Source organism: Oculina patagonica, chromosome 4 (genome assembly GCF_052425735.1).
Source record: "Oculina patagonica isolate OP01 chromosome 4, crgOcupat, whole genome shotgun sequence".
NCBI classification, from domain to species: Eukaryota; Metazoa; Cnidaria; class Anthozoa; order Scleractinia; family Oculinidae; genus Oculina; species Oculina patagonica.
In genome coordinates, this window is record NC_135761.1 from 21,612,588 (window position 1) to 21,638,742 (window position 26,155).

Below are 26,155 nucleotides of genomic sequence, written 5' to 3' on the forward strand. Positions count from 1 at the left end.
CCAAAAGGGTGCTCCTATTTTATCCATCATGCATGCACACGTACTCCTTTCCTTCTCCCTCGCCTGCTTGCTCTGCAGGGCTCTGCTTCTGCTACCCGTCCTATTAGGAGAACACAATCTAAATTAGGATATACCACACAAGTGAAAAGTGCTTTTTATACACTCTGTTTAGCTAACTTGGAGGTCATTAGCAAAGTATTATTCACCTCCGAGCAGCTGAAGAGAAACAAAATGGCTTCCTATGTCACTTTGATTACTAAAAGTAATGTTTTCATCTACTAGTTATTTAACTTGTGTGGTATATACAATTGTTCACCTCAGTGTTGGTGAAAGTGGTGGATATTTACCTCACTGCGAACATCCACCGCTATTCACACCTCCACTTTGGTAAAAAATTGTTAACTGTAGCCGTTTCCAGGCATTCGGTTAGTTGGGAGCAGTGCAAAAAGAGAATTAGCACGGAGAACAGTGAGTGGAAAAAATTGGCCTTCTCTTATTTTTCACTAGCTGTTTTTCGCGCTGTTCCCCAACTAGCCAAATGCCTAGGCCAAGAACCAGCTGTCTAATGCATCTATCAATGTTAAGCCACATTAGGGGAAGACAGGGCATTTGCTGGGCTTTTCAACTTAGCTGAGACTTTCTGTTTAGATGCCCAAACTCAGCATTTGTGGATGTTCAAAAGATTCACTAAATTTCGATAAAATGTTGTAAGAAAGTCCATTTAAATGGTCAAAAGTCCCCAATCAATTGTTGTCAAATCCCCTAAGCTGCCTATGCCTGGCCTTCCCCCCACCCTCCCCCCAGTGACTTAACATTGATAGCTGCATAAACTTGAATTCGCTTTTTTCATGATCCCATAAATGCACCTTGTTTACTCCCCAAAATTTTTCTTGGGACGATTGTAAATCCCAGAAGAAATTGAAAACAATGCTAATGCTAAAATTTGGGGGTAAACAACGTGTATTATGGGAACGGTGAAAACAGCGAATGAACAGAAATCACCTCACATGACTTTCTTCCCGGGGGGGGGGTACTCCCTATAATGGCCTATACGGGGAGGCTCCGCCCGAAAGGGGTACCTTTTTCAGGCTTCAGGTATATAAAAGGGTAGGGATTTCACAAGTTTAGGTATATGAAAGGGTATGGAAATCTGTTATTTAGGTTTTTGAAAGGGCCTTTAATTAAAATATTTCGAACAAATGAAATTTATGGCTGTATTATTTCAATTTATTAAGCGCTACTTGAAAATGACAAAAAAACGTTATGTTTTAAGTCTATACCATGACTTTCAGGTATATGAAAGGGGTACCTTTTTTTATTAAAAGGTATACGAAAAGGGTACAATTTCTGGCAAAATGGTATATAAAAGGGCAAGGGGTAATAGCTCGGGGCGGAGCCTCCCCCTACAAAACTTTCTTGGGTACCCCCCGGGCTTTCTTCGTCCTGCTGGTGGTGAGGGGTCTGGGTATGACTGCAGCAGATTTCTGGTCACGCGAAGAAAATTCCTTGCAACAACAAAATATGGCTGAGGACGGAAGCTGGAAAATGTATCGGTAGGTAAAAACAATTTGTCTATTTTTTGTCTTTTTATCTTCGGAATGCTGCTTCCGACTTAAAGCTTATTTTTTACAGATAAGCCAGAACGTACGTAGCAGGATAAATAGTACAAACCGCGGTCGCTTCGCTATGAAATATATTAAAACACCTTCGTCGTATTGATGTATCAACTGGCCATGGTGTATCAACTCGTAGTTGCAATACAGTCCACTAGACTCTAGCTCTAGCTTTAGTAATACCACATCAGGGAGTGAAAACACTGAATATTTAAGCGAAGAGTGGCATTGTAATAGTGAACAGCCCATGCAACAGCGAAACTACTCGTTCTAAATTTATGCACCGTACTGTACTTTCATAGTTTTCGCTCAATGATCAGTTTTTGCTCGACAATTTTTGTTGTCTTGTATATTTTGTACTCTTATTTTTTGATGATGAATAAATCGATCATTTATAAATAAAGATTGCACAGCTTTTGAGACAACGAGCACTGAAATCTTTGCGTGTGCTTCGCTTTGGATGCATTCCACTGATTAATTAACATTTTCCCAGACAGCAAATGTTTACCACATGATCATGTTTCGCTGCAAAACTCAAAACTATAATAGCATTTCACATTCTGGGATTTTTAAAGAAAGGTAAAGCAACTTTATCTTTGCAGGGCTTGTGTTCTAATTCAAGAAAATCACAGATAACTTTTAGCAATTTTCACGCGAAATAAGGAGTTTCATTTCCGCTTCACTAACACTCGGGGAAATCGAAGTTTCCAGAACGTAATTGAGCAATCAACTGATCAATGAACCACGAAGAGCGAAGGAACTCGCAAACAACAAATAACTAGGCAAAAATTATGTCGGCTATGTTCGACTATGACATCAAACGAAATCGAAGGAAATTTTTACTTACCTTAATTTTAATTGAACGATTAAATTCGCTTTTGTCCTGTCAATTAATAAATCGAACACAAAACCTTTTAAAAAAGTTCGATTTCCAACGAAATCGAACCTCATCTTTGAATAAATCGATTGAGTCCGCGAATCGACTTTGACCTATAATTCAAAATATTAAAAGTCGTTGTTTTTTTGCATTCAAATTAAAACCTTTTTTAACAGGAGCGAATTACCGGCTTCTGTTTTTATTTTTATTTTTTTGAATTAAAAATGTGACAAAAAACTGGAGATTTCTTTAGCTGAAACTTTCGTGACATGGGCAAAGTAATGCCTCTTGTTTTCGGAGAGAGAAACATGTCGTTTTGGGAACGAAAAAAGGACAGCTACGATTTTCGAGAAGGCACTCACAGCGGCTCGTAAATTCGGGTAAAAATATTTCATTCCCTAAAATTTTCTGAAGTTTATTAACCCCTTGCCTACCAAGGACGTATATATACGTCCTCTCTATTGTCACGCAACGACCGAGGACGTATATATACGTCCTCAACCAAAGGTCATTGCTGTAAGCCTGGTTGTTCGCGATGCCTTGAATATTTCATCCCCGGTTGTTGAGAAAGGTCTGGCACTACTTGCGAAACACCGCTGACCCAATAAAATTGCTTTTTGCTCGGACAATGTACAAAATGGCGGCTTGTGTGCGTGAAGGCAGAATGGACACGGATGAAGCTATTGCTGAAAGTTTTGTCGATTGCGACTCTGATGTAAGCGATTTAAGTCACAGCGAATTTAAGCCAAGTGATTCTGAAGAGTCTAAACAAAAAGAAGAAGAAGGTGGCTAAGAAGAAGCCTTGATCGATCGAAGAAATTGAACCTCCAAATGCACGTGGTCAAGGAGTTCGCCAGGGAGCTGTAAGAGTCAACCGTACAATAATAGAATGAGGAAAAGCCAGAGGAATTCATTTTAAATGTTTAATCTAGGTGTTCTTTAATATTTTATCTGAAAAGATGCCATTACTTAGCCAAATGTAGAATCTCATTAAAAATTCAATATGGCCGCCGGTTGCTTGGTGTGTTTGGCTCTGGTAGGCAAGGGGTTAAAAGGTTCAGCTAGCGCTTCCGTAGACTTTCTCGCTTCGCGACGCTTTTTGGCTCGCTTCGCTCGCCAATAGAGGGCGCCTTGGTCAAGCCTCTCGCGACTTCGTCACTCGCGGTCGTCGCTTCGCGACTTGCTGCGCGCTTTTTTTTTTTTGACCAGTATCACATGATGACCATATCGTGGGCTCATCGTGAGCTACAGCTCATGGAGTTCATGTCAGGTTATAGTTTTCCATTGAATCGCGGGCTCAAATCTTAATTTTTTTTGTCTTGGGTAGTGACAGTATTTTGAAAGCTCAATTTCTGCGATTAGGTTATTGCGGCTATGGATTTTTTGAGTAGTATACGTTTAAAAACAGTATTTTAAATCAGAGCATTTTTACAAAACTTTAAAACCAGAAAATAAGCGGGAGCTCCGCTTTTAGGCCTGGCTAAATCCATATATTATACTGTATAGTGTCCCTATTATCTGGGAGTCTCTCAGATGAAGATTGTATATCGCCTGGTTTCTTTGATATCAAAGTGAAAAAAAAAAAAAAAAATTACGGGAGTTTAAAATAGCATGTGCTGAACCATGTAGGTACTTTTAGAACAGGATTGCACTGGGGAAATATAAAATTTCGAAAAATTTGGACAATATTCCACGGAATATTAACAAATACTGAACTGAACTCTTTATTATTTACTACAAACTTGATGAATTCGACATTGCTGATCCTAGCAGTATGCAGGACGCGTGTCACTTATCAACCTAGTAAAATGGCCCAGCTCACAACAAGTCTCTCGTAGCTCAGTTGGTTAGAGCGCCCAACCGGTATCTGGGAGGCCATGGGTTCGATTCCCGTCGGGGACTCAGAATTTTTTCTTTGTCCCATGCTCGAGTCATGTTGAACACTTCATCTTTAATACTGAACTCGTTGTAAATTCAAGTGTTGATGGAATGTGGTATTTAAAACACAAGAGATAGCCAGTTTTCACAACATTTTCAAACATCGAAGAGAAATGTGATTTCTGTTTTCCGTCCGTTGAAGAAGAAATATCAGAGTCCCCGACGGGAATCGAACCCTTGACCTTCTGCGTTAGATGCTCTAAGCGGGTGTCTCTAACCGTACTGAGGTTCGTGATAAGCTAAATCAAAATTAAAAATTCGACACGCAGTGGAGCAGGTATGACCAAATTTAAAGTGTTTGAAACTGTTTCAAGTGTATGACGTATTTTCTTAATCCAAACTAGAACTAAAGAGCAAACAGAAAAATAAAATTTGAGAAATAGAAAAATTGAAAAATGGCCGCTTAATAGAGGTACAATATAAATTGGATAGGAAAGGCAGTAAAATGATTTTTTGACTCTATATAACAAAATGCTTTTAAAAAGTGAACGTGTATGAAGATAAATCCAAAATTTATTGTAACAAAACGTCAAGTGCATTTCAAGCCCATGCATAGTTCTAGCTCTTAACACAAAGGGCACGTAGTTGAAATGTACAGTATTTCTTCGAGTTGATAATGTACAGAAAAATATGCAAAATATCGTTGTCAAGTTTCTTAGGACTTTTTGCGTCAACAGTTAGAATGTTATCAGTTATCACCTTTGACATCTGTCACCATTTCGCTTGGAAAGATATAATTTGCTGGCCGCTTAATGGAGGTAAAAAACCATTTAACTACCGTATTTTCTCGATTAAAAGCCTCCGGCGTTTATTTCAAACTTATTCGTATTTTGAACCATTTTGAGGCCATTTGTACAGTCCGACCTCTATTAAGCGGCCACTTTCCAAAGTCCCAATTTATTTGTCAGTAAACTGCTGTATTTGATACCTCTATTAAGCGGCCGCGCCACATTTTTGCTGTCGCAAGTGTATTACCGTATTTTCTCGATTAAACGCCGGGTACCGAATAAACGCCGGGTCTCCAAGGTGGAGTAAAAAAATAGGTCCCTTATGCATTTGTTTGAGGTATAATAAGCTGTAGGTATATTAGCCAGATACATGTCAATACCCTTGCTCGATGAACATTGGGAACTGACGGAGTCAAATAAACGCCTGATCTGCCAGACAAAATCAATTTATCTTGTGTCAGCGTAAAACGGTGGACTCAAAGTGTTCAGATAAAAACTCGTGAGTTTTTATAATTATAAGTGCTACCAGTTATGAAACTATGCTTATTAATTTCTGTTTACCTTTTTTTTCTTTTTTCTTTGACAACATTATTGCAATTAGGTGTATACTTATATTCTACTTGCATCAACAACCCTTCCAAATTACACTCGAAATCACGTGGTCGCCAATCCAATAGCAAATGTCACCCTATTCTAGCATCACTTTGTAGTCTGCCACTGTACTGAATTTTGAAAAACACTGTTTCCTTTGCAGATGGTCTGACGTTTGGTTTAACTAGACTATTTCAAAAGGGACTAGTCGGATTTTACCGTGCTACTAATATCATTGAAGGATCTTGCAGACATTTGAATGCCTGCAGACAATGACATTTTCTCCTGAACAACTGAACTTTTTCAAGTTTTCTACTGTTGTTATAGATGAGTTCCCAGACGTCTTGCGTAAGGCCTTTGTCTTCATGTGGGACAACCGTGTCGCTACCCCACCTGGCGTCCCAAAATGGGACGACTCTGTAACAGTTCTAAACATGTTCCTTGCAAAAGAGGGTGGTGTCAAGAAAGTTCCATCTCTGAATAAATCCTACAAGGAATGGGACTGTACAGCTTTGTTCAAAGCCACTCTCTTTGCTCAAACCTTTGCCATGCCAGACGGGACTGGAGGTGTTAGCACGTTGAACAAGCTGTATGTGAGACCACGTGGTTTATCAACCGGGACATTTCACCACTCAGTTATCAGTCCCACTGGCAACACAGCTGAGACGTATGCCTTGGCGTTGGATCAGCTTCGCTTGCTGCGTAATACGCTTTGCCACCAAATCAGTACCCAAAAGATCGACAAGGCTAAGTTTGATCATTATATATTGTTGGCAAAGGATGCCTTTAATGCACTTGGACAAGACACCACGAGGATTGATGACATTGGAAAGCTGGGCGAAGAGGACTTTCCCACAGAAAGGCTTCAGCAAGTTGAGGACGAGTTGAAGAGGGAAAAAGATTCTGCCGTGAAATTTAAACAGATCGACGATCATCTTGTTAACATCGAGTCACAAGTGGAGGATGTCGGCTCTGACGTGAAAGATGTAAAAAGTGACGTGACAGATGTGAAGAAACAAGTGGAAGATGTCGGGTCTGACGTGAAAGATATGAAAAATGACGTAACAGATGTGAAGTCAGTAGTGAAGGAATTAAAGGCAGACATGAAAAGAGCAAACCAAGAGGAAGGTAAGCTTTAATTTGCAGTGATTAGTGATGACCTAACCTGGTCTCCTCATTTTGAGTGAAAGAAAAATCGCGCGAATGGCTTCCCATAGCGCTAGAAAAATGAAATAAGGAGACCAGGTAATGTTTCAAGCTTTATTTAAGCTTTCCAGAGGAAGATGATATTTTTTCAATGTATTTTTAAATCCATACAAACGCTCATTAAATATGTTCAATTTTAAATCCATGAACTCTTATAGTGCGCTTTGGTCACCTGTGGAAGGACTAGAATCTCATCCACAGGAGAGTAGAAATACTCCTAGTCACTTCATGTTACTGAAACCAGGATAAGCTCTGGCCTAATGGGCCACTAGGCTCGAACGCAGACTTTACCTTACCCTAACCTTCTAATTTGTAGTTGTCTTGTGTATGTGTGCTCCATGTGAAATAAATCAGCCAATGGATTATGTTAAAACAATTATTACTGCTCACTCTTGGGTTCTATCGAATTTGATAGTTGATGAGGGTGAAGATAGAAACAACGGGCCCCGTCGCGGTCAAGTGTAGAATGCTGTCAGTGAAGAGACGGGGGCTGATAACTGTTTTAAAAAATTTACAGACCTTATACTTTGATGGGTCAGTACTCAAACACTTTATCAACTACTTTTACAGAAATGGTATGAAACAAATGCTCAATCATTGGCCGATAAGTTGTGATCATTTTCTTGACATAAGTGTTTACCATAGTAACAATATAACCTGTTCAGAACACCCTTAAATGTTGCTTTCATGGCTAATACTTAAAAATGAGGTCCGTTAGCCCATTTTTTGTTGTTGAGTTATGATCAGCATGCCATGATATAACGTTTGGCATGGTTTAAAGAAATTCTGTCAGAGCGGTTCAGAGCCACCTTAAGGAGGCTCGATGTAGTTTTTTTTAGCCCTAGGGTGGTTGTTTTGAACTTAAAAATTATGTAGGAAGCCAATGTTTGATTTTTGATAAAATACACCATAATGATCAAATATCACCAAAGTTTTATTTTTTGCTGGTCATTAAGTCACAAAGGTTACCATAGCAACGATTGACGTTTTCTTTTGTTTTTAAACAAGCTTGATTTTCACGAAATCTAGATTGACTCTTAGTATTAATTTTTTGATATGTTAAAGTTTAGTAGATTGACTAACTTTTGACGAAATTTTAGAAAAATCTGTAAAAGCGTTTTAGAATAAATCAAGAATGAAGTTTTTTGTAACTTCTCGTAGTTTCCTAAATTTGGCAGTCGATATATTTTAAAAAAGCAAAGCAAAAACTCTCTCGCTTTTAGTTAATGGTCTTTGATGGTGTAAATACTTATATTTTATTTTGAATGACTGCGTTCAAATACTACGAAACAATTTAAAAGTGTCTATTTCACATTAACACGGGATTTTTCTGAAAACTACATTCTTGATTTACTTGAAAATGCTCTTACAGGTTTTTCTAAAATTTCGTCAACAGTTAGTCAATCTACTAAACTTGAACATATCAAAAATTAATACTAAGAGTTAATCTAGATTTAGAGAAAATTAGGCTTGTTTGAAAACAAAAGAAAATGTCAATGGTTGCTATGGTAACCTTTGTGACTAAGTGGCCAGTAAAAAGTTAAACTTTGGTCATACTTGATCATTGTAGTGTATTTTGGCTAAAAGACTACATCGAGCCTCCTTAATATTTTGAAAATTTAAGGTGGTTTTGAACCGCTTTGACAGAATTTCTTTAAACTTTGCCAAAAGTTGTATCGTGACATGCTGATCATAATTCAACAATAAAAGTGGGTTCACTGACCTCATTTTCAAGTTATAAGCACTGAAAGCTAAAACTAAGGGTGTTTTAAACAAGTTATACTTTCCCTAGACTCTCTATGGCAACCGATAATGTCAAGAAAATGATCACAACTTGTCGACCAATGATTGAGCATTTGTTTCATACCATAAGTGAAATAGGAACTAATAAAAAATTGTAGTAATGACCTGTCAAAGTATAAGGACTAGAAAATGCTTAAAACCGTAAGACAATCTAATTCCGAGGTGATTGTTCCTGTTACAAAAGATAATATTTCTTGCACTGAGCTTGCAACCCTTCGCTTTGGTGACAGCCAAGTTGTAAGATCGACAAGTATTCGCTGTCATAAAGCTCTCGGTTATAAGGCATCATTTAACCTATTTGCTTTTATTTAAGGTCCATCAGTTCCCGTCTCGTGCATACCAGATAAAATACCGCACTTTGTTGGCCGCCAGGAAGAGTGTGCAGCAGTCTTAAATCATTTAACAAATGGAGACACTCGGCTGGTTGATGTCTGGGGTCCACCGGGATTTGGAAAGACGTCAGTGGCTGTTAAAGTGGCCCATCACTTGAAAGAGATGAAGATTCCAGTCTACTTTACATCCCTTCGAGGAATGAAAAGTAAAGACGATCTAGTGTCAAAGCTTTTAAGTATATTTACAGACGCTAAACAGGCGTTTTATGTTTCACCCTCTCATTGGCTCATTCAAAGTTTACAACAACAGCAGAATCCGTTTGTCCTAATTTTGGATAATGCTGACGACTTACTGGAATCTGGAGATTCCAAAGTGAAAGAAGACGTGCTCGGATTTACGAAGGAGATTCTTGACCAATGCAGTCAAATCAAGCTTCTTCTCACAACTCGTGAATCTCTAGACTATTTGAGCCATAAGCTTTCCATCCATCAAGAAAGAGTTGGTGTACTGGATGAAGTACCCTCTGTCAGCTTAGTGAAGGCCCAATTGCCAGATGTCTCAGCCGATGACTGCAGATCCATAGCAATGGTATGTGGACAAGTTCCTTTGGCAATGCGATTGATGTGTAGTATCATGATGGAAGAAAATGTTTCACTTATTGAGCTCTTAGAAGAATTGAAGGTTTCGCCTCTTGTTGAGGTTTTGGACAATGAACATTTTTCAGATGATGCTCGACTGAAGACCTTAATTAACAAATCATTTGAAAGACTTAATTCCCAGGAGAGAGATGTGTTTGTGTCACTGGCTGTTTTTCCTGGCAGCTTTGGAGTAGATGAGGCAATGGCTGTTTTGGATTTGAAGACAGTCCGACTGACTAAGAAAGTGATCGGATCGTTGAAACGAAAATCTTTAATAGATTGTAGTGAAGATGTTGAATCCTTCACAATTCATTCACTCTTGCAATCCTTCATTGACGAAAGAAGAATAGCTAACCAGACAATTCAAACCACGTTTCATGCAGCACAACTTCGCTTCTACGACTATCAGATCGCTAGTTTTGGTGAGGCTAATAAAAAATTTTTAACTGGTTATTCTGATAGAGCAGTTCAAGTTTTTTTTGGTCAGCGGGAGAGCATCCTGTTGTCCCTTGTAAATGGAGCAAAGGAGGACGCCCTCTACCCCAAAGTTGTAGAAGTATTGTCGAAGGCCGAGTTATTTTTTTATTATGTGCTGTTCGATGAAAAGGAGTTATTGGACAGGGTTTACTCCACTGCAGTAGAAGAAGCAAAGAAAAGGGAACGTCGTGACGATGAATGCAGCTTGCTTGCTGCCAAGTCGTTTGGCTCCTTGGGAGTGTTAACCGTGAACCGTCAAAGCTGGGACGAGTCCTTGATAGCTGGTATTCGTGATTCTACTGATAGCTGTCCAGCGAAGCGTTTATGCTATCTTGGCATCCACCAGCTGCTGTGTGGAAAAATTGACGACGGCATATTGTCTCTTAAAACTTCTCTAGATCGTCTGAATAGTTCTAATTGCGACGAAAAATTTCTTAAGGTACTTACCTGTCATGCACTTGCAGTCTGTTACAGAAAGAAAGGTGACAAGGAAAACGCCTCTAAGTTTGAAACTTTGTGTTGCAACGAGTGTAAGTCTACATCGTTGAGTCCTGTGGTTCGCTATGTCTTCTTACAAGACAGCTCTTCAGCTAATGAACCGACAGATTTGGCCAGTATTGTCGAGCAAGATAGGTTCTTTTTCGTGGTTATGGCTAAAACATTAGCTGTGCTTTACAGGAAGCTGGAGTTTGGAAAGCAGGCGAAAACTGAACTATCTTTAATGACCCGTCATTTTGTTGGACTCTACAAAGTTTTTCTTCCATTATCTGGCAAAGGAATGTTCCATGTTTGGATACTAGAGACTTGTTGCTATGTGCTATGTAGTTTGAGCTGTTTCAAGGAAGCAGCGGAAGGCTTTCAAATGATAACTGACAAACTTGAAAAAACACCAGGAATCTTGCCTGATGAATTCACAGCTCATGATTACTTATTTCGCGGCTTAGCCCTGAAAGAACTGAATGACCATGAGGCAGCTTTTTATTGTTTAAAGAAAGCTTTAAACATCAGGAGGCGACTTTTACAAGAAAACAAGGACGCAACACATGGCAACGATATGATCAGAGAGACAATCTTCGCACTTAAGCACTGTTTGGAAATGCAAGAAAATCTCGATGGCGGTACTTTTGGTCAAGCTAACGATTTCAGAGTCATCTGCGAAGAAATTAAAATTACTCTTAAGTCAGTGGAAAAGATTTGTGGTGTCGACCTCGCCGAAATCGCAGCAAATTACAGCCAACTTGGTTGTTGCTATTTGTATATGGATAACGGTATGGGAGCCGTTATTGCTGAATTATGTCAGCAGGCCCTAAAGATTAGAGAGGAGCACGTTGGCGATTCCGTTGACAAAGCATCATGTCTATCTGATTTAGGAGCTGTGAATTTGAAAATGAAACCGAACAATGAGTCTGGGAAGGCATTCCAAAGTGCGTTGAAGCTGAGGAAATTTTTGGGGATGGAAGATCACGCCGACACTGCTTACGTTTACGAAGGACTTGGGTTAAGCCATCGTGCGCAGGGTGAGTTGAGTGAATCTCTTAACGCACATCTCCAGTGCTTACAGCTTAGAAAGAAACATTTAGGTGATCACATCCTTACAGCCCAAAGCTTTAGTCAAACAGGATGTGCGTACCTTATGATGGGCGAGTATCAGGCTGCTAGAGAACATTCTCAGAAAGCTGCCGATTTATCAAAATCATTGCTCGGTGACCATGAAGATACCGCCTCTGCGTTCCAACTCCTAAGTGTAGTGTACTTTAAAATGGGAAACTACAAGGAAGCTCTTGATGTTTGTCGTCAAGCTAGAAACATAAGATCGAGGGTATTAGGAGAACATGTGAATACAGCTGCAAGCCTTGACTATTTTGGAGTCATATGTTGCGAGATGCGTGATTTTAAAAGAGCTGTCAGGTCATTTCGGAGGGCGTCAGCGTTGAAATTAACACTTCTTGGTGACCACTTAGACACAGCACTGAGCTACCACTACCTTGGTAAAGCACAGATGTCTATGGGTGACTTCAGCGGTGCCATGGAATCTTTGAGGAAAGCTTTGAGTATCCGAGAAAAAGAAAAGCATTCAGACGCCGCCGAAACTTCAGAGCTCCTAGATCGCGCCTATTTAGGCTACTTGATTAAATACGAATCAGCGTCTCAGCAATAGACCTTATTTGCTTGGGAGGTTTGTTGCTGCATTTCAGACCATTTATAATGAAATCGTTGAGAACTCTTGTTTATTTATTTATTTTTTTTAAATCAAGTGTGATTTTTGGATGGACAAAACTGGAACAATTCTGTAAACGAAGAATATCACTTGGTCTGAAATGGGAAAACAAGCAACTAATGGAGGTCCGTTCAAAAACGCACAGTAAGAATACCTGCAGAATGATCGTGTGAACACTGCGTTGACTGATCCCAGTAATCTGTTTCTGAACTGTTACTCGGAAGAGTACTTGAGTATGATGTATCCGATTGGAAGCAGACACGAGTCTAGAAATATGCTACTAAGTGCTTCAGGGCTCTGAACCGTTTTTATATTAAACTGTTAAAAGGGGTGTTTCTTTGAAACCTTTGGTTCTGATGTCTCAAACTGAATACAACTAAAGCGCTAAACGTGCGTACGCCCTGTCAAGTGTGAACGATTTTGTTTCTAATTGGGCGACAAAATACCAGCATGATTACTCTGATTGGTTGACAAGTTACACAAACTTGGTAAAAACAACTGTTTGTTAATGAAAACAACATCAGAAAATTTGCTGGCAAAAAGAAACGTTTTGTTTAGATTATAGCTTTAATTTCAGTTGTGCGTTTTTGATAAGTTAAACTTTGTTATTACGGAATTAATTTTGAAAAAATTACATAACAGGTAGTCAGTGTTAACTTAGCTATTTACATAGTTTATAAAACTATGTAAATAGCTAAGTTAAACTGACTTACGTATTATAATACAGTTGAACTCCGGTAACTCGAACTCTGAAGGGAAACAAAAAACAGTTCGAGTTAACGGGGTTTTCGAGTTAACCGATTAAAAATGACTGAAAAGTGGGTCCAAGGGAAATGGAAGTTAAATCGAGTTAGCGGGGTTGTTCGAGTTATCCGAGTTCGAGTCACCGGGGTTCAACTGTATTGTATTTTTAGATTCTTAATGCGAGGGCCACAAGTTTCTAAGTGAATGTTCACTTTTATGTGTTACCTTTTTTAAATAAAGAATTTTCTTCTTTTCTTCTTTTCTTCTTTTTTAACGCAGTTGTCATGTTGGCTCAGAGTAGGATTAACAGTTTAGATTTCGAAGGAGCAGTTTTTCGCGATTGTATAAACTTGTTCCAACACCACCACCATGAATTATTCGCAAAGATCATCAATCTCTTTCTTTCCATCCGTTTAGCTTTTGACAATTTTTTTATCCTTCGCTCCACTGTCACTTCAGCTCAATTAACGTTGTAGTCCTGGTCAGCGCAGGAGCAGTTTGTCAAAAAAGTGACCCCTTTGTATCCTAAGGGTTAAACCCTCGCTCTTTTTAACTTGTATACAATGTGTGACGTTCAGCAGCGGAATTATTTCGGATCTTTCAGTTGACCTAAATAATTTGCCATAACTTTTCATGATGAAGAAAACTTTAGATAAGGTAGAGCGAGGAATATTTACGAAATATTTTCTTGCTCGCTTTCTTTATGTCTTTCATTACAATCGTTTTGCTTAGGGCGAAATGAAATGTTCAGATAATTTTTAACATGAAAAAAATATGAATATAGTGTTTCTAGACATTTCTACGACAAGTTACTCAACAATTTAGCCAAAAATTTGCTTATTACATGACTGTGCGACCGTACGTTCGTACGCACTGAAAAGACCTGGGGACGAGTTGCCCGTGATTCGTAGTCTTACACGAGTATTTTTCGGCTCGATTATTTTACCATATTTTCTTTGGTTTGGGGCTAATATGGATGGGTTTGAGATGACTTTCCATACCAGCATAGTTAGGCGCTCAAAACAAAATTGAATTACGGAAGAAGACCTTCTGAAATGAAATATGTCGTACCTTGTCGACTGTGTTTTATCAGAATTGTACTCACCAACTTCTGATAGTGGTATTAGTCAATCTAGCTACTCATCGATATGTCGGATAATTTATTTGAGAGTGCGCAGAAGCATGCTTCCAAGTGCACCTGTCAAAAGGGCGGTTCATAGTAACCCGCACTAAGGTGGGGAGAGGTTGAAACGGATTTGGTCTTTAATAGACTTACTTTAGTCGGATCGACGTAAGATTTGTACTCCAGTTCTTGCTTATTAATGAAATCATATTACCATGACAACTGTAATCAGTGATCTAGTTTACAACACGGTATTTATTAAAAGAAATGCCCATGTTTAGCATTGCTGTGCTAATGAAGGACACTAAATAAACGGTAGCCCATTTCACGGTTTATTTATTTTTTTCCATTTGCATTATGTGTAGTAAGTAGTAAATGATCCGCAACTTGGATGTAAGGTAATTTCGGGCAATTTTAATTGCCACGCAACCACGTTGAATTTTATTGTAATAGAAATTAGAAAAGGATACCGTGAATAGGGCTATTGTAGAGCCACCGTCTGTTTGCTAACGGAGCATGCTTACCTTTGCATTGTATAAAACTCCCAAACAAATGCCAGGATTCCCATGTAGTTTATTAATTACCAACAACTTCTTAATTTTAATACCAGATGGACAGATTATTCCCTCGGATAAACAGATAAATGTTCACTAGAAGCGTCCCCAGCCATTCTGAATTTTCTCTTCCCACCACAGAGAACAAAATGGGACGACTCGGGGGGGGGGGGGGGCTTCATGGCAGAAACTCCTATCTTCCAACCACCCCTACTCCTTTTCTCCTCCCTCGCGCGCCCATTACAGCAAACTCGCGCGGAAATTTACTCTTGCACATGCTGTTCGTGCCATAAGGATATTTACCTGGGGATGCGAGTTGCTGTCAGTGGCCAGGGCTCATTTACCGTAAATGATCTAATAAACGCCCGGGGCGTCTATTAAATTTTTGAGGTCCTAGGGGAGGCGTTAAATAGATATGAGGCGTTTATTAGAGAGAGGCGTTTATTTCAATTTAACAGTAACAACGTCAACAAACAAATAGGATGGGTAGTTTTCTAGTGGAGTAGTAAAAAACAGAGTTGGTGAGCAGGAGACCAATCTAATCTGCGCTAATGCAAAGATAGACCAAGATAGATAGATAGATAACTTTATTTAAAGAGGGTAGCACGTAACAGAAATTCTGATAAACCTGTGGCCCTCTATTTGTTTTTAAAAAAATTACAATTTCTAAACGCCCGGGGCGTCAAAACCTAGAGATGTTGTTTATAGTTCGATATTGACGTTTTTATCGTCATCGGGGTCAACCATGCATGTTGGCGTTGTTGGCCTCTTCGATGTACGAGTTAAGCAAAAAAACTAACTTAATTGCGTGATTTTACTCTATGGAGCATTTCCTTGGTTTTTGAGATGATTCTTGTAGGGGGGCGTCTATAAGACACGGGGCGTTTATTAGAGAGGGGCGTCTAATACAAACTTTGCACTTCAGGGGAGGCGTTTATTAGATACGAGGCGTTTATTTGAGAGTGGACGTTTATTAGATCATTTCCGGTACATGGAAAAAGGATGATCCTAACACTAGGATCATCCTTCTTTCATGTAAAATGGAATGATCCTTTTGCTAGGATCATACGAGCGCCATATGTTTTCAGCTTTCAGTTTACATGTGAAGAATTGTATTTAGCCCTAACGCTAGGATCATTCGTCATCTCAGATAGGATAAACCTAGCGCTAGGATCATTCCATTTTACATGAAAGGAGTGAAAGGAGTGTTAGAATCATCCTCTTTCCATGTAAATGAGCCCTATAGAGAAGAGAACAGAAATTCCTTCTTCAAGGCATTGGCGGATTGTGCTCCTTAAAGTGGCATATTGTGCTACTAGCAGCGCTCGAAATTTGCAAATTATGCCAAAATTATGCCAGAATTCTCAAAGTATGCTCCAGATTTCCGAAATTATGCTCACAAAATGACGTAGACTCTGCACATAGAGGCGCGCAATAACTACACCAAATTATGATGTTTTTCAAATATACTGTTGTGGTTAATTTATTTGTGTGTTTATGGCAGTTTGTCTCGGCCGTTAGCTGTCAGTACTACTTTTAGCTTATCTAAAACACGCATTGCAAGAACATACTACAGTACCTAAATTTTATTTATTTCTGTATAAAATACACCATATTTACTAAATTTTACGAATCTTTGCTCCAAAAAGTGCATAAATTTGCTAATAATGCCGTGGCATTCCTTGGTTAACAAATTATGCGTTTTTGCTCCAATTATGCCAAAAATTATGCTAGCACAATTCGCTCATCTCAGACAGGATGAACCTAGCACTCGAATCATTCCAATTTACATAAAAGAAGGATAATCCTAGTGCTAGGATCATCCTCTTCCCATGTAAATAGGCCCTATAGAGAACGGAACAGAAGTTCCTTCTTCGTCCGCCCCCGATGGTGGTGAGGGGCCTGGGGATGACTTCAGAGAGATTCTAGTCACGCGACGATCACGATCACGCACGGCATGCAGCAACAAAATTTGCTGAAGGAGGAAGCTCCAAAATACATTGGTAAGTAAAGCACGATAAGTCTATTTTGTTGCCTTTTTTCTTTGGAATGCTGCTTCCGAATTAAAGCTTATTCATTTACAATTATACAACATTATTAAAGACGCTAGATGAGCCAGAACGTACGTGTTGAAATAGACTAAATTTATGTCCGGTACCTATTTAGGTTTCACTGAATAATTTTCGTTGTTCTGTTTATTTTGTTCGCTTATTCTTTGATGAACAAGTGTTATCATATTAAACATAAGAAAATAAAGACAATGAAGACAGAACGGCTTTTTAAACTAGGCGCTTGGGAATCTTTGCGAATCGCCTGTTCTTCGCTTTGCATCCGACTGCTCAATATTTCCCAGATATCAAGTGTTTACATAATTATGTTTCAGTGTGAAACTCAATTTTAGTACTTTTATCCTTTCTGCGATTTTTAAAGAAACACTGAAGGAAGGTAAAGCAACTTTATTTTGCAGGGCTTGTGTTCCTGAAACTCACAGATTTCTCACAGTAATCTTTCGTCAACATGTTGAGTTTCTCTTCCGCTTTCACTTTCATTCGGGGTAATCCCTCCCACGCTCGAAGTTTCCAGAACGTAATGGAACCATCAATCACGAAGAGCAAAGTAAATCACAATAAAACAAGAACTTTTTAGAAGTTTTAAACGCGCTTCCATAAAAATTACCGCAATTGTGCTCATTTTAAAAAATCACCAAAAACGTTATGCGATTTCTTTATTATATAGCACCGCAATTGTTCAAATGTCACGCCAGTCACAATACGAGGCTTACGTTGTAGCCGTTCAGATTTCTGATAAATCAAAGACGATAAGTCAAAGACTGTCGTCGTTTCAACAGTTCAATATAATAAAAAATAGTATAGTTAACTCTAAACAAGCTAAATAAAGACCAAAATGTTCGTAAAGTTTCCATTGGTAAGGGATTTAGGGGGATTTATAGCTTTTCAACATTGCGTGACTCATTGCTTCATTGTCTGGCCGAGCGAAGAGATAGTTGCGTGGATGACCTTTGTATTTACAAAAAAAAGTTTGGAGATGTCAAAACAATGACGGTTTTGCAATGTAAATATTCTGTACTCGCTCTGATTCAAACACTTGAATGCCACAACAATGTACATTTCTTGCTAAATAGAGCGCAGAAATGTGAATGAATGATTTAGTATCAGATTTAGTAGCACAGCTCCTGTCAAGTAAAATGTTGTAAAGACTTCAGTAGGTCAATGATACATATGCGTGATTCAAAGCACGGCCTAAGATTTGGCCGAGTGGGTCTGGTCACCGTAGATCAACTCATTCTTGCACTAATATTTAGATTTGGGGTTATTTTGGCCTAGTAAATTGCACGTAAAGTTTAGCCGTGTCTTTATCAGATATAAACACACTCATTAAACAATAATTAACCGTGCGAAGCCGGTTCATAATCTGGCTGGCAATTTTTGGCGTTTTTGTAGTTTTTTGTCGGTAAATCGTTCGAGACCCACGCGGGTCAGCCGGCTCCTGTCACGGTCACGCAATATTTGATGGTTACTAGCTATCACTCGTTTAACATAAACACTCTGCTCTCTGTTTAGAGTGAAATGTATAATTGTGTTTTATTTAAGTGTTTTACCAGAAGAGAGGACTGAATAATCACATAGCGAAACCAAAGACCGCTTGGACATGTCCAAGCTATTTAAAACTACCACTTAATGTCATACCCATGCCACGCGATCGCTCGCCTGTAGCTATAAATAATCATTGAACTCTACTCTGCGCTGTGTTTATGTGAAACATTTATTTTTGTGTTATTCAGGCTTTTGGCTCAGAGTGAGTACAAGTTGTACAATTTACCCAAAATGTGTTGAATATTGCAAAACAACGACTTGTTTTCTGGATATTCCAATTATGTTTTTGTTTTGAGTTTGTTCTGGTAATCGAACATAAATTGCAAGCTCAGCAAGAATGTGTCAAGGCACGAGATACACTTCATCGTGCCAGGGGAATTACCTGTGCAGTCAGGTATGCTCTATTTATACTTCCAAAAACTCGTCGAACGACGCTGAACGGAGAAATACAACGGGATGGCCATAGTCTACTCTTTATTTTGGCCTGAAATGGACTTTTTTAATGCCATTTGTGAACTGGTTTGGGTTTATTTTATTGAACAATCGGAACGAAGTAAATATTTGCATGCGTAAACAGGCATTTATCCGGCCACGCATGACGCGGTGAAGGAAATTCATGTCACGCACACTCCGTGACTGACGCAAACACGAGTTGTGTGTTTCTCAAGTGACTGCTTTTCTAAAGATCTTTTACTGTGCGGCGCCGCACATTTCTAGCCAAAGAACTGAAAGAAGTGGCCAAACACTAACCGTACGGTTATAAACTGCTTGCAGATTCTTGTTTCTTTTGTATTTTCTTTATGAATTATTAATGAGTTTTTTAATAGCTATATAAGCTACTCTACAAATCCGAGGGTAAACCGCACATGACGGTTAATTAACTAATACATACAACTCATTGTAAATTCAAGTGTCGACGGAATGAGGTATATCAAACAAAAGAGATATTCAGTTTTTCAACATTTGCAAACACCGAGAAGAAATGTAATTTCAGTTGTCACAAGCGTTAAAAAGAAAATACCAGAGTCCCCGACAGGAATCGATCCCTTGCCCTTCTGCAAACTGCAGAACTGGTTGGTCTCACACTGCGCAGTAGAGTATGTCTGACCACATCCTCGTACCCAGGGTCTTCGTTCCATTTGACCAAAGAAGGAACGAAGACTCGAGGTACGAGAATGGTCTGACCAAATTCAAGGTGTCTGAAACTGTTTGGAGTGTATGATGTATTTGGGTAATCAAAATTGAATGCCCTAAAATAGCATTTCAGGGATTCGGAAACCGACATGTTTCAAACTTTCAATCTCGAAGATTTTTTGGAGATTCTGACTGAAGTGGTAAGCCAATGTTCCCCCGTACTTTAAAAGAGCAGAGGAAAAATTTAGAGAAATCTATGCTAATTAAATTCATCGTGGTTACAATTTTCTTAAAGGTTTAAACGTTTTCCTTAATCATTTTATTTTATTTTATAGCGCAAAAAAAAATGTTACTTTACTAAATAAATACTTTCTTACAATACACTACTTATAATTTTAAACTTATATACTACTTACAACAACAATTCTTCTAAATTACACTCGAAATCACGTGATCGCCAAATCCAATAGCAAAGGTCGCCCTATTCCAACATCACTTTGTAGTTTGCCACTGTACTAAATTTTGAAAAACACTGTTTCCTTTGCAGATGGTCTGACGTTTGGTCCAACTAGACTGTTTCAAAAAGGACTACTCATATTTTACCGTGCTACTAATATCATACAAGGATCTTACAGACATTTGAATGTCTGACAATGACATTTTCTCCTGATCAACTGAACTTTTTCAAGTTTTCTACTGTTGTTATAGATGAGTTCCCAGATGTCTTGCGTAAAGCCTTTGTCTTCATGTGGGACAACCGTGTCGCTACCCTACCTGGGGTCTCAAAATGGGACGACTCTGTAACAGTTCTAAACATGTTCCTTGCAAAAGAGGGTGGTGTCAAGAAAGTACCAACTCTGAATAAATCTTATAAGGAGTGGGACTGCACAGCTTTGTTCAAAGCCACTCTCTTTGCTCAAACCTTTGCCATGCCAGACGGGACTGGAGGTGTTTGCACGTTAGACAAGCTCTTTGTGAAACCACTTGGTTTATCAACCGGGACATTTCACCACTCGGTTATCAGCCCCACTGGCAACACAGCTGAGACGTTTGCCTTGGCGTTGGATCAGCTTCGCTTGCTGCGAAACACGCTTTGCCACCAAATCAGCACCCAAAAAATTGACAAGGCTACCTTTGATCGTTATATATTGTTGGCAAAGGATGCCTTCACTGCACTTGGACAAGACACTACAAGGATTGATGACATTGGAAAGCTGGGCGAAGGGGACTTTCCCACAGCAAGGCTTCAGCAAGTTGAGGACGAGTTGAAAAGGGAAAAGGATGCTGCCATAAAATTTAAACAGATCGACGATCATCTTATCAACATCGAGTTACAAGTGAAAGATGTCGGGTCTGACGTGAAAGATGTGAAAACTGACGTAATAGATGTCAAGTCACAAGTGGAACATGTTGGGGCTAACGTGGAAGATGTGAAAACGGAACTAACAGATGTGAAGACACAAGTGGAAGATGTCGGGTCTGAAGTAAAGGAATTAAAGGCTGATGTTGTTGTCATAAAAATGGCAATGCAAGCGGAAAACTCTAAAGGTGAGCTTTAATTTGTAGTCTGGGTGAAGTAGTCTCGTGATCGTCGTGCATGTGTGCTCGAAGTGAGAATCTAATTGTTTCGAGTGTTTCATGGAACTCAGAGTACATACTTATTTGCTTAATTTTATCGCCTGAGAAACCTTGTGTGGTCTTGGAAAAAAATAAAAAAATAGTTAATTCTTCCAAATAGATGAGACTCGTACCCTCGGGACCCATTCATTCATTGAAACCAGTGTGTGGTGACAGGCAAGTTGCAAGATCGACTGACAAGTATTCACTGTCACAGGGCTGTCTTTCATACGGCATCATTTAACCTATTTTCTTTATTTTAAGGTCCATCCGTTCCCGACTCGTGCATACCAGATACAATACCGCACTTTGTCGGTCGCCAGGAAGAGTGCCTAGCAGTCTTAAATCATTTAACAAATGGAGACACTCGACTGGTTGATGTCTGGGGTCCACCGGGATTTGGAAAGACGTCAGTGGCTGTTAAAGTAGCCCATCACTTGAAAGAGATGAAGATTTCAGTCTACTTTACATCCCTTCGCGGAATGAAAAGTAAAGACGATCTAGTGTCAAAGCTTTTAAGTATATTTACAGACGCTAAACAGGCGTTTTATGTTTCACCCTCTGATTGGCTCATCCAAAGTTTACAACAACTGAAGAATCCGTTTGTCCTAATTTTGGATAATGCTGACGACTTACTGGAATCTGGAGTCTCCAAACTGAAAGAAGACGTGCTCGGATTTACGAAGGAGATTCTTGACCAATGCAGTCAAATCAAGCTTCTTCTCACAACTCGTGAAACTCTAGACTATCTCAGCCTTAAGATTTCCATCCATCAAGAAAGAGTTGGTGTACTGGATGGAGTATCCTCTGTCAGCTTAGTAAAGTCCCAATTGCCAGATGTCTCAGACGATGACTGCAGTTCCATAATAAAGGTATGTGGACACGTTCCTTTGGCAATGCGACTGATGTGTAGTATCATGATGGAAGAAAATGTTTCAATTACTGAGCTCTTAGAAGAATTAAAGATTTCGCCTCTTGTTGAGGTTTTGGACAATGAACATTTTTCCGATGATGCTCGACTGAAAACCATAATCAACAAATCATTTGAAAGACTTACTTTCCACGAGAGAGATGCGTTTGTGGCACTGGCTGTTTTTCCTAACAGCTTTGGAGTAGAGGAGGCCATGGCTGTTTTGGATTTGAAGACAGCCCGACTAACTAAGAAAGTGATCGGAACGCTGAAACGAAAATCTTTAATAGATTGTAGTGAAGATGTTGAATCCTTCACAATTCATTCACTTTTGCGATCCTTCATTGACGAAAAAAGAATAGCTAACCAGACAATTCAAACCACGTTTCATGCAGCACAACTTCGTTTCTACGACTATCAGATCACTAGTTTTGGTGAGGCTAATGAAAAATTTCTAACAGGTCATTCTAATGACGCATGTCATGTTTTTTTTGGTCAGCGGGAGAGCATCCTGTTGTCCCTTGTAAATGGAGCAAAGGATGACGCCATCTATCCCAAAGTTGTAGAAGTATTGTCGAAGGCCGAGTTGTTTTTTTATTTTGTACTGTCCCATGAGTTTTTCGACAGGGTTTACTGCACCGCAGTAGAAGAAGCAAAGAAAAGGCAACGTCGCGATGATGAATGCAACTTGCTTGCTGCCAAGTCGTTTGGCTTCTTGGAAGGGTTAAACGTAAGCCGTCAAGGCTGGGACGAGTCCTTGATAGCTGGCATTCGTCATAGCTGTCTAGCGAAGCATTTATGCTATCTTGGCGTCCACCAGCTGCTATGTGGAAAAATTGACGACGGCATATCGTCTCTAAGAACTTCTGTAGATCGTCTGAATGGTAGTAATTGCGACGAAAAAGTTCTTAAGGTACTTACCTATCATGCACTTGCAGTTTGTTACAGAAAGAAAGGTAACAAGGAAAACGCATCTAATTTTGACACTTTGTGTAGCAACGAGTGTAAGTCTACATCGTTGAGCCCTGTGGTTCGCTATGTCTTCTTACGAGACAGCTCTTCAGCTGATGAACCAACAGATTTGGTCAGTATTGTCGAGCAAGATTTGTTCTTTTTTCTACTTATGGCTAAAAAATTATTTGCGCTTTACAGGAAGCTGGAGTTTGGAAAGCAGGCGAACACTGAACTATCTTTAATGACCCGTCATTTTGTTGGACTGTACAAAGTTTTTCTTCCATTATCTGGCAAAGGAATGCTCCATGTTTCGATACTACAGGCTTGTCTCAAGGTGCTATATAGTTTGAACTGTTTTAAGGAAGCAGCGGAAGGCTTTCAAATAATAACAGACAAACTTGAAAAGACACCAGGAAACTTGCCTGACGAATTCACAGCTCATGCTTACTTATTTCGCGGCTTAGCTCTGAAGGAACTGAAAGACCATGATGCAGCTTTCTATTTTTTAAAGAAAGCTTTAAATATCAGAAGGCGACTTTCACAAGAAAACAAGGACGCAACACACGGCTACAACATGGTCAGAGAGACTATCAAATCACTTACGCACTGTTTGGAAATGCAAAAAGATCTCGATGGCGGTACGTTTGGTCACACTAACGATTTCAAAGCCATCTGCGAAGAAATTAAAAGCGAACTAAAGGCAATGGAAAAGATTTGCGGCGTGAACCTCGCTGAAATCGCAACAAATTTCGACCAGCTTGGTATTTGCTATTGGCTTATGGATGACAACAGTGGAGCCCTTGAGTCATATCAGCAGGCTCTAAAGATAAGGAAAGAGCACGTGGGCGATTCCGAAGACAAAGTATCATGTCTAATGAATATAGGAGCTGTGTATTCCAGAATGAATCGGAACAGTGAGGCTGGAAAGGCATGGGAAAGTGCATTGAATCTGAGGAAATCGTTGGGGATTGAAGATCACGCGGATACCGCTTTTGTTTACCATGGCCTTGGGATGAACCATCTTGAGCTGGGTGAGTTGAGTGAAGCTCTTTATGCACATCAACGGGGCTTACAGCTTAGAAAGAAACATTTAGGTGATCACCCCAGTACAGTTCAAAGCCTTACTGAAACAGGATGTGTGTATTTTAGGATGGGCGAGTATCAGGCTGCTAGAGAACATGCTCAAAACGCTGCCGATTTAGCAAAAACTTTGCTCGGTGACCATGAAGATACCGCCTTGGCGTTCCATGGCCTAAGTGCAGTGTACTTTAAAATAGAGAACTACAAGGGAGCTCTTGATGCTTGTCGGGAAGCTAGGACCATAAGATGGAAGGTATTAGGAGAACACGTGGATACAGCTGAAAGCCTTCACCGTTTTGGAGTCATATGTTTTATGATGCGTGATTTTAAAAGAGCTGTCAGGTCCCTTGGGAGAGCGTCAGCGATGAGATCAAAACTTCTTGGTGACCACTTGGACACAGTACTGAGCTATCACTGCCTTGGTGAAGCGCAGACGTCCATGGGTGACTTCAGCGGTGCCATGGAATCTTTGAAGAAAGCTTTGAGTATCCGAGAAAAAGAAAAGGATTCAGACGCCGCCGTAACTTTAGAGCTGCTTAAGCAAGCCTATATAGGCCAGTTGGTTAAATCCGAATTGGCGTCTCAGAAATAGACCCTTATTTGCTTGGGAGGTTTGTTGCTGCATTTCAGACCATTTATAATGATATTGTCCAGAACTCTTGTTTTTTTTTTACATTTTCAAGAGTGATTTTTGGATGGACAAAACCGGAACAATTCTGTAAACTAAGAATGTCACTTGGTCTGAAATGGGAAAACAAGCAACTAACGGAGGTCTGTTCAAAAACGCTCAGAGAGAATACTTGCTTAAAGATCGTGCGAACACTGCTTTAACTTAACAGTTATCTGTTTCTCAACTGTTGCTCGGAAGAGTACTTGAGTAACTGTATGATGTATCCGAGGCAGCCACGAGTCTAGAAATATCAGGGTCGTAACCAGGTATATTTTTTCATCGCTGATACCAAATTTTAGCTCTAAATTTTGATTCCTGATCCCCAAAATGTGGCAACATTTGATCCCTGATTCCATTCTGATCCCATCTGATTGGCTGATCCACATCCCATGACATTACATGACTTGATCGCGATCCCGAGGCTGTGATCCCTGATCCCATATACCTGGTTACGACCCTAAAACATGCTACTGAGTGCTTCTGGGTTCTGAATCGTTTCTAAATAAACTGTTAAAAGGCGTGTTTCTTTGAAACCTCTGGTTCTTATGTCACAAACTGAATATAACTAAAGCGCTAAACGTGCGTAAGCCCTGTCAAGTGTGAATGGTTTTGATTACTCTGATTGGTTGACAAGTTACACAAACTTGGTAAAAAGAACTGAAAATTTGCTGGCAAAAAGAAACGTTTTGTAATGTTGAAATTATAGCTTTAATTTGAATTGTGCGTTTTTGATAAGTTAGTCAGTTGGTTAACTTAGCTATTTACATAGTATATGACCTTATGCAAAATTGGTCGTCATTTATTTCTTTTGTTTGGTCGAGTTTCTGAAAATGCTGATGGCGACACTTAAAAATATATGGAATAATATGCTAAACTGAGAGGTTTCAGTGATTTTAGTTAAAAGGCTGCAGATTTGTGACTCGTTCAATTTTAAAAGATTTGTATGGAAAAAGCCACCATGGCCTGCGTAGCCTCGTTTTCATGTTTTTGGCCGTATAATCGTCCCTGTAACTTCCCATTAGATAAAACTATAGCCTCGAAACTTCATACACTGATTTACTTTGACTTGATCTTTAAATTAAAGAAATGTAATTTTAATTGATGACTTTCGAGTCGAAAACGTTTTGTTTTTAAGAACTTTATAACTTTTATCTCTTTTTAGCCTTTTTAAAATTATTTTATGAGCAACATTATGACAACAAATGTAATTTTGTTGACAAATAATTCTTCTAGGAGCCGAGAATTAATTAACGGCAGCCATATTTGCATTGGGTCTTATTCTGATTTAAAAATTGATTTTGTTAATGTATTATAATACAGTTGAACCCCGGTA

At 39.3% G+C, this 26,155-nt stretch overlaps 2 protein-coding genes across 4 annotated transcripts; both read left to right on the forward strand.

Moving 5' to 3' along the window:
* The first annotated feature begins 1,492 nt into the window (after positions 1-1,492).
* LOC144649838 (uncharacterized) lies at positions 1,493-25,889 on the forward strand. Of its 2 annotated transcripts, none has more exons than XR_013569952.1 (4): positions 1,493-1,553; positions 5,911-6,875; positions 9,070-13,064; positions 25,559-25,889. XR_013569952.1 is itself a non-coding variant. In XM_078509436.1 (4 exons), exons 2-3 carry the CDS (start codon positions 6,020-6,022, stop codon positions 12,360-12,362), a joined length of 4,149 nt encoding a protein of 1,382 aa, XP_078365562.1. In that variant the 5' UTR covers positions 1,493-1,553; positions 5,911-6,019; the 3' UTR covers positions 12,363-12,380; positions 24,764-25,889. The 2 variants fall into 2 exon arrangements, 1 of the variants encoding a protein (XP_078365562.1); XM_078509436.1 differs by having other exon boundaries at positions 9,070-12,380; positions 24,764-25,889.
* Positions 16,792-25,889, forward strand: LOC144649837 (uncharacterized). 2 transcript variants are annotated; one of them, XR_013569951.1, is made up of 4 exons: positions 16,792-16,846; positions 20,139-21,139; positions 21,473-25,021; positions 25,052-25,889. XR_013569951.1 is itself a non-coding variant. In XM_078509435.1 (3 exons), the coding sequence occupies exons 2-3, from the start codon at positions 20,245-20,247 to the stop codon at positions 24,742-24,744; spliced, it is 4,167 nt and encodes a 1,388-aa protein (XP_078365561.1). In that variant the 5' UTR covers positions 16,792-16,846; positions 20,139-20,244; the 3' UTR covers positions 24,745-25,889. The 2 variants fall into 2 exon arrangements, 1 of the variants encoding a protein (XP_078365561.1); XM_078509435.1 differs by having other exon boundaries at positions 21,473-25,889.
* Positions 25,890-26,155: the final 266 nt, after the last annotated feature.